Source organism: Meriones unguiculatus (genome assembly GCF_030254825.1).
Source record: "Meriones unguiculatus strain TT.TT164.6M chromosome 13 unlocalized genomic scaffold, Bangor_MerUng_6.1 Chr13_unordered_Scaffold_44, whole genome shotgun sequence".
In the NCBI taxonomy this organism is placed as follows: Eukaryota; Metazoa; Chordata; class Mammalia; order Rodentia; family Muridae; genus Meriones; species Meriones unguiculatus.
The window spans coordinates 3,097,903-3,107,318 of NW_026843651.1; the positions used below are offsets into that span (position 1 = coordinate 3,097,903).

General features: G+C 34.6%; 1 protein-coding gene across 1 annotated transcript; it reads left to right on the forward strand.

Moving 5' to 3' along the window:
• Positions 1 to 1,841: 1,841 nt before the first annotated feature.
• On the forward strand, positions 1,842 to 8,309 carry LOC132651265 (zinc finger protein 431-like). The gene is made up of 5 exons (XM_060376502.1): positions 1,842 to 1,931; positions 2,124 to 2,184; positions 3,787 to 4,004; positions 4,263 to 4,408; positions 8,286 to 8,309. Exons 1-5 carry the CDS (start codon positions 1,898 to 1,900, stop codon positions 8,307 to 8,309), a joined length of 483 nt encoding a protein of 160 aa, XP_060232485.1. The 5' UTR covers positions 1,842 to 1,897.
• The last annotated feature ends 1,107 nt before the right edge of the window (positions 8,310 to 9,416 follow it).

Here is a 9,416-nt window from a genome sequence, read left to right on the forward strand (position 1 = left end):
CTTCTATCAAGGGTATTTTATTTTTCCATTTGAAGTTAATGTTTTCTCTTTCAAGGTCTGTAAAGAATTACGTTGGAATGTTGTTAGGAAATGGATTGAATCCGTAGACTGCATTTTTTTAAGAATGCTTTTTTAGAGAAGGGGATGAAGGGAGCATTTGGGAGGGGAGGAGGAAGTGCGCTATAGGGGGGGATACAATTTAATAATCGGTAATTAATAAAAGAAAATAAAAATTGAATGCTGTTTTACTAGGTTAATCCTATATATCCATGAGTTCGGGTGATGTTTCCATCTTCTGATATTTGCTTCAGTTTCTTTCTTTAAAGACTTCAAATTCTAGCCATAGAGTTCTTTGACTTCATGTTGTTTGTGGATACTGTTTAGGCTGTTTCCCAAATTTCATTCTCAGCACTTTTTTTGTGTGTGTATGGAAGACTAATGAAATTTTTAATTAATTTTGTTCCCAGCCACTTTGTGGAAAGTATATATCAATTGTAGGAATTCTCTGGTATAATTTCTTTGGTCACCTAGGAATACTAGTAAATCGTCTGTGAATAGTGATACTTTGAATTCTTCCATTCCAATTTGTATCTCCTTGATAACCTTCAGTTGTATTATTGCTTTAGCTAGGACTGAAGGAGTATATTGAAGAGATATGGAGAGGGGAGGCATCCTTGTCCTGTACCTCACATGAGTGAAATTTCTTTAAGTTTCTCTCCAAATGATTTGATGTTGGCTATCAGCTTGCTTTTTACAGTCTTTATTATGTTAAGTATGTGTTTGATTCCTTCTATGACTGATTTCTCCAAGTCTTTTAACATGAAGGAGGGTTGGATTTTGTCAGTCTTTTTCTCACCTAATGAAATGATCATGTGATCTAGGTCTTTCAGTTTGTTTATATGGTGGATTACATTTATGGATTTTCATATGTTGAACCATGTGTTTCTTTGATGTGTTCTTGGATTTGTTTTGCGAGTACTTTATTGAATATATTTGTGTTAAGTCAGCTGTTAGCTGTCATTTGGGTGTTGGAATTTAACCCAGGTGCCCTGGAAGAACAGACACTGATCTTAACCACTGAGCCATACCTCCATTTCCCGTATTGCCTATTGATGATCAACATTTAAATTGCTAATATTTTCACCTCTCATTTTGTAATTGTTCCAACATACATTTCATTTTAAAAAGATCACCTTAATATTACAGTTTAAAATGAGGCACTTCAGCTTTCTAGACATGTATGCAGAACTGGAGTGAATGTGTAACACTTTGTAGAAACTTGAGAAATATCTTTAAGTTTTTTTTTATCTTGTTTGATTAATTTTTGTGTATTATTCAGGATCTTATTATGTACCTCTGAGTGTCCTTGAACTTATTACATAGAGCAGGCTACCATCCAGCTCTATGAGATACACCAGCCTCTGTTTCCTAAGTGATTTCGGAATTAAAGTCATCAGAAAATACACCCAGCCTGCCCATTCTTATAAGACTCAGGAATTGTTTATACTATTTCTCTCATGTGGGCTCAGTACTGTTGATCTGTTTACTCTCTGTGACTCTCTCTCTTTATCTGTTGATTGACATTTCCCTTGCAAGTCTATATCCTAGTTAAAGGATGAAAAAAAATAGAGGTGAACTTCACTATTCATCTTCCTCCTAAAAAGAGTTAGTTATTACATTAAAACTTGTGTGTCACAAAATAAGTAGAAACACCAGAATACTTTGAAAATATTGCAAATGAAGGATACATTTCCATTATTCTAAGTATCATGCTTTCTGTTGTACATGTGTGTGGATATTTTAGACTGCATTGTCCTACAATGATGTGCATGTGAACTTCACCCGAGAAGAGTGGGCTTTGCTGGATCCTTCTCAGAGGAATCTCTACAAAGATGTAATGCTGGAGATCTACAGTAACCTTACCGCTATAGGTAGGACAGTGAGTTTTCCTTACTTTTTAAAATATGGGGAAAACTCATTATTCATTATTGAAGTGCTTCGGTAATTTCTCTTGAGGATGAGGAAGAATGAGGTGAATGGTTCTTTGATTGACCAGAGATCATGACTTAAATTTTGTCTTATTTCCAATAATAAATCATACATTTTCTATATCTGTATTTTAGGCTGCAATTGGGAAAATCATAATATAGAAGAGCATTGTCAAAGTTCTAAAAAACATGCAAGGTAATTTTCATTGTAAGCTGATATGAATATGGTCCTGAGAAAATTTTGATATGTTCTGGAAGTTTGAAAGAGAAGGGACAGTGTAAATGTACTACTTTAAGTGTATTTATTGATGATGAATATCTTGTTACTAAACCATGTCCCTCCATGTTAGTTATTTGATGTTTGTTTGCAAGGCACTCCTCTAAGAAAGAATGCAAGGAAATCATACCTTACACAAGATCAATGTTTAAATCATAGCTTCATTAGCATTAGAGGTAGAACTTCAATTTGTTTAGCCTCCTACAACTAAGATATTGCCAAATTTATTCACAGTAAATAGGTGATGAATGTATATCCAAAACATTATACTAATCAACTAGTCCATAGTAAAATGGGGTTAATCATATACTTGTTGTAATGGTGCTGAGTTTTGTGAGAAGGGCAGTTTTTTAGAATCAAGAATGTTGTTGTGGAAAAACCATAATCCCTATAGCACATGTCTGTGATAAACAAAAATCAAATTTGTGAATACATCGTGAAATCATGTCATTTATAATTATTATATTAATAGTTACATCATATATAACAATGAATAAAAGTCATGTTAGTTTATGTATATTGAAAGAAACAATGTACCACCCAGAACAAGTAAAAGGTATACTAGTCCCCATTTTGAGTACATGTTTAAAAATTTCTACTTAGTATGCTTTATATGGGCTATTCAGAGCTGCCAGAAGTACAAATTATAACAGAGCCTTTTTAATATTTTCAGCTTAGGCAATTTAACTGGGCAGATTCTGAAACCTTTTATCCCTAACACAAATGAACCTAGCACAGTGTCCCAATGCATGGCCAGCTCTACCTCTTTGCTCATTTTGATGTCCGTCTATAACATCACTGGCCTGCTGGTGATCCGCCTGTCATTTGCTTTCTTCTTCCCAGCAACCCTTTCTCACTCAAAAGTTCTGTCCTCCATTTTGTGCCCTGCTATCAGTTGTTCGCTCTTTATTATTTCCAATAGATAAGTAAGGAAGGACAAATGTTTGCAAAATATAGGACAGGTTATGAGCCATAGAACTAACAATTCTATGATATCCTCAGCCCTTAGCTCTCTGCTGACTCAGCAATCAGCATTCACACACTTTCACACACTCTACACCAATATCAATTAACTGGTTATGCAACTTGATTAGGAATTCTCACAAAATCACACTGTAGAAAATGTAAGTTTTAGGAATATAAAGAAATTATTCAGTTGGTCACAGTTATCTTTGCATATTTAGTATGGTGCTCAGTATAAGGAAATTTATTAATCCAGTCAGTGTGTTAAAGCTCTGAGGTCTTTCAGTTTTCTACAGATCTGTGGTAAAACATCTTATAGAAGAAAGCATAATATAAATGTGAGGCAGGTAACAAATATTTTTACCATCACATTTATTTTGAAATATGCAAAACAACCCTTAGAGAAGAACACCGTGAATGTAAAAATAATGATGAAAATTCAAGATATAATTCCTCTTTACCTTCACACCAAATTGAAAAATTAAGTCACATAAACAAAAAGATTCTTTAGTGTAATGAATGTGGTAAAGCTTTCATATGTGCCAATTATCTTTGCAGGTATGAAAACAGTCATACGGGAGACAACCCCCCTGAAGATACTCAATATGACAGAGTCTTTGCACATCACAGGAGTCCCCACACATATAAAAGTATGCATATTGCTGAGGATCACTATGAATGTAATGAATATGGCAATGCCTTTGCACATAACAGTCATGTCTTAAGACATAAATGGACTCACATAGGAGGGAAACCTCATAAATGTAACCAATGTGGTAAAGCCTTTGCATCTAACAGTAATCTCCTAAGACATAAAGGAACTCACGCTGGAGAGAAATCTTATGAATGTAATCAATGTGGTGAAGCTTTTGTATGTAATAGTAATCTCCTAAGACATAAAAGAACTCACACTGGAGAAAAACCTTATGAATGTACCCAATGCGGTAAAGCCTTTAGACATAACAGTCATCTCCTAATACATGAAAGAACTCACACTGGAGAGACACCTTTTAAATGTAACCAATGTGGTAAAGCCTTTGCACAGAGCAGTAATCTCCTATCACATAAAAGAACTCACAGTGGAGAGAAACCTTATGAATGTAACAAATGTCGTAAACCCTTTGCATGTAACAGAAGTCTCCTCCTACATAAAAGAACTCATACTGGAGAGAAACCATATGTATGTAACCAATGTAGTAAAGCCTTTGCACATAGCAGTAATCTCCTAGTACATAAAAGAACTCACACTGGAGAGAAACCTTATGAATGTAACCAATGTAGTAAAGCCTTTTCATGTAACAGAAGTCTCCTGCTACATAAAAGAACTCATACTGGAGAGAAACCATATGAATGTAACCAATGTGGTAAAGCCTTTGCACATAGCAGTAATCTCCGAGTACATAAAAGAACTCACACTGGAGAGAAACCTTATGAATGTAACCAATGTGGTAAAGCCTTTAGATATAAGAGTCTTCTCCTAATACATGAAAGAACTCATCCTAGATAGAAACTTTATGAATGTAACCAATGTGGTAACGCCTTTGCATGTAACAGAAAACTCGTGCTACACAAAAGAACACACACTGGAGAGAAACCTTATGAATGTAACCAATGTGGTAAAGCCTTTGTATGTAATAGTCATCTCCTAAGACATAAAAGAACTCACACTGGAGAGAAACCTTATGAATGCAACCAGTATAGTAAAGGCTTTGCACAGAACAGTCATCTCCTAAGACATGAAAGAATTCCCACGGGAGAGAGATCCTTTGAATGCACCCAATGTGATAAAGCCTATGCATTTCAGAGTAGTCTCTGAAAACAAAACGAACACATCCTGGAGAAAAACCTTATGAATGTAAGCAGTGTGGAACACCTTTTTTACAACATCTTTTCCTAATACATAAAAATTCTTGTTGCAGAAAATCCTTATGAATATAACCAATATCAAAAAGTCTTTTCATGTAAGAGTCATCTTGAACAAGAACACTTACTGTAGTGAAACCCTATGAATGTAACCAATGTGTCAAAACCTTTGCATGCCATAATATTTGCAATGTACATAGAATAATATACACTGGATAGAAACTTTATGAATGTAACGAATGTGATAAAGCATTTTGATATAATAGTAATCTCCTATGACAAAGAAGTCATACAGGAGAGAAACCTTATAAATATAACCAATGTGGTAAAGCAATAGGATATAACCGTATTCTACTAATACATAAAAGAACCCACACTGGAGAGAAATCTTATGGATGTAGTAAATGTGGTAAAGCCTTTCCATATAACAGTCATCTCCTAATACATAAAAACCTCACACTCGAGAGAAACCTTATTAATGTAACTCACGTGATAAAGCCTTTGCACATAACAGACATCTAATAAAAACTTGCTCTTCACAATCATCTTCATCGTAATGAAAGGATTCATACTGGAAGGAAAGACTATGAGTGTATTTGCAGAGTAAAGCTATTTCACATTTGTATAATCATCATCATCTTGAAAGAATTCATACAGAGAGAAACTTTATGAGTGTTTTAAAATGTGAGGTCTTTGCACATATCTATATTCTATGTCATCATCAAAGTTTCAAAATGGAGAGGAAATCTGAGAATATAATCAATATGGTAAGGCTTTTGTGTTCTTTCGTCCACTGAATCCAATACAACTCAAATACTAGGTCAATACAGATGACAAAATTTTATTGTCATCCAGGCTCTATTGTTGATTAGGGCCACATAATCTTCTTGGGAGCTGAACTGTGATGCCTCATCCAATGTGCCAGAAAGTTACAAAGGTTCTGAGCTTGAAAATCTTAAACATCTTTAGAGTTTTACAACTGAATTGTTTCCATCAGTCATGGTTTACGGCTATGGGATTTGTTTATGTCATTGAAGAAGTCAACTGATGCAAAATGTAGGTTTAACCGTGAAAACAGTCATATCCATTTGTTCTTTTGTGGTTAGGAAAAGATATTATGTTTTAGTAAAGAGAATCTGTGGTTTGGGTCAGTCATTATGTTAGGTTACCAGAAACCATGAACAGTCATGTTTTGGGCAACAAAAGTATTTGGGTATTTAAAGCTGGTCAGCTTTTATGAAGACTACAGCTTTCCTAGGGACTATGAACTTAAACTTATGTTCACCCTATAAATCAATGGAGGCTGGAATCTAAAAGGCAATACTTAAGGCAAATTGCTTTTGCATGATCCCACATAATTTGCTTTTACATGTTTTGCACATCAAAATCATCTTCAAGTATACAAATGAACAGATAGTAGAGAGAAACCTTTCACATGTATTCAATGTGATAAAGCCTTTCTTAATACAGTTATCTCCAAATACATAAAAGAAAACACACTGCAGTGAAACCCTCTGAATAAGCAATGTGGTAAATCCTTTTCATGGGGTTGTCTTTGAAATCATGAGAAAAAGTCATGCTGCAGAGAAACCCCATGAATGTAGTCAGTATGGTAAAGTTTTCTGCTTCATGCTACCATTATATAAGAGTAAAAGCTTTACTGTGTGGGCTACATCTTAAAGCCTTTGCATATCACAGTAGTCTTTGAGAACCTAAAAGAATTCATTCTGTAGAACATCTATTAGAATAAAAGATTTGTTAAGGTCTTTGACCCACCAACTTGCATTCAATTACACTAGATTATTTTGGAGGAAAATTCTAACAAGTGTCAATATTGTATGAATGCATTTATGACATCCATCCTTATTTTGTTTCCAATTGAAATCGCATATGGACCAAAGGCTTATGAATTTAAACAATAAGATAATCCTTTTTTATTCCACAATTCAGTTCAATTACATGAAATAAATCGTCCAGTTGTAAAATTTATGTGTGCGTATTAGTGCATTTTCTGTGACCAAACACAATGTCTAAGGCAACGTCCAAATGTGTTTACTTTTCCTTATGACCTGAGAGGATATGGAATCAATATAAATTGGGCAACACAAGTGTCTTACATGTCAGCTAAAGTCGGAAGCTTGGAGCTCACAACCACCACCTGCAGCATGAAGCAGTGAGTATGCAGCTGAAAACTATCTGAACTACAGATGGTATGCAGCTGAAAACTATCAAGCCCACCCCAAATAACATACTTTCTCCATCAGGAATACATTTTTTAAACATTCCCAAATGATACCACCAACTGAAAAGGATTCATTTCTCTTGATTTCAAACCTACATGTTTGATTTCTGTTACATGAAGGAATTCATGATGAAGAAAACATTTGTAGATAAGCCTGTAGTTGCCTCAACAAGTGAATTCAGTAATGAATGCTTATACAAGTAAAACATTCATGAGTAAACATATATTTAAGAATTTGTTTTAATTTCCCATATGTGATAAGAGTTTTTCTTTGTGTGTTTATGCGCCTGTCCATTCTAGTTTCCAAGTAGACTAGACCCACTGATTTTCTCATACCAGGAATTATAGAAAGTTGTCAAAAACCTGACCTAGGTCCTGGGAATGAACTTGTCTTAACTGCAAAACCATTTATCTAGTACTGTAAATATCTTAAGTCTTAATATATCATCTTGATGTCAGGAAGTAGAAAAGCATTCATAGAAGAGAGCAATCTTATTTATGCAAAAGAGTTTATTACTTTGGACATAATAAATGTATTCATTTCCAAGAAAAGAAACTATTTTGAATCTGTTTTTATCATAGCCTCAGAGTTAGTAATTATTTACCATGTTCACTTCATTGTAATGGAGGCGATCACCAATTATGGTTGTGGTCTGAATTTTGAAACATTGGAGTAGGTATTGAATTTGTTGTGTGTGTAGCATATCCATTCACAGAAGTTTATTAGGTTGTTCTCATATTCCTTCTGTGGCAGCTGTTCATATTCTAATGCATTTCCACTTGGTGAGAGTTATTTTTCTGCTGCAGTGTATAGAATGGAATCCCAATCATCTATGTGGTCCATTGCTTATTTATATCAGGCCATGTGAGATCATACTTTTCAAGGAAGGGTCTATGAGAACTTGTACTTTTTTATGTTTTCACAAATTCATTTAAGATGTTTGTTTTTAAGCCTTGCTTGGATATCAACAATTAAGTGATGCTTAGTAATATGTGTGTGCATATGTATGTATATATTGTTTCAAGTTTCATGCTTCTAAATGTTCCCATATTTACTATATGGCACATCATCTTGAAATATTGCCTTCTTAGAGATTTATCTAGAGGTGATAGTTAATGTAACAGCAATGAGATTTATTTCAAAAACCATGTTGTGTGTGTAATGGAATATTCATTCTTAGGCTATGACAGATACATGAAAAGTGTGTGATACTCTATGTTGACTATTTTGGTCATGGTTATATGATATTCAAGTTTATGTTGTCTCTTTTGCATACCACAAACACTCCCCACTAAGCTCATTGAGACTCATAAAGCTTACTTGAAAAATTACATCAGTACAATATTGTCTTCTATTCTGATTATGAATATATTGTCATTTGAGGATGGAAGAAAATGAAATGATTTGAATAATAAATGCTACTTGCAAATGAAAATTATACATTCCTGTCTTGTTTTGGGATGTGTTAGTTCTTTCTTAGGAATAAAGACTTGTTCTTAAGAATTCTTCAAAATTGCAAGTGAATGTCAGAGAATTGTCTCTGTGGGTAAATTTAGTTATTTCTAAGCCTGATGATTTGAGCTCAATCCCTGAGTAGTCCATATTACTACTACAGATTTTTCTAATGTTTCTATAGTCTGGCTGCTGTATATGCAAACTCACATACCAGCAGATACGTAACTAATTTTTCAGCCTAAATAAGGGCCAGTGTGGTCACTGGCCAAAAGATTCTTTGTGTTCCATGTCAAGAACTTAAATATGGGATGTAGAGAATAAATAGCAGTAAGTTGTACTCTCACTAGCATGTATACACCATAACATGTATGTACACACAAACACACTCCAGCATTTTTAAAATGTTTTATTTTTATTGATTACAGTTTATTCACTTTGTATCCCTGCTATAGACCCTTCCTCATCCCCTCCCAATCCTATCCTCTCTCCCTCTTCTATGCTCCTCCCCCAGTCCACTGATAGGGGAGGTACTTCTCTCCTTCCATCTGAACCTAGTCTATCAGGTCTCATCCGGACTGTCTTCATTGTCTTCCTCTGTGGACTGGTTCCCCCCACAGGCAGATGTGA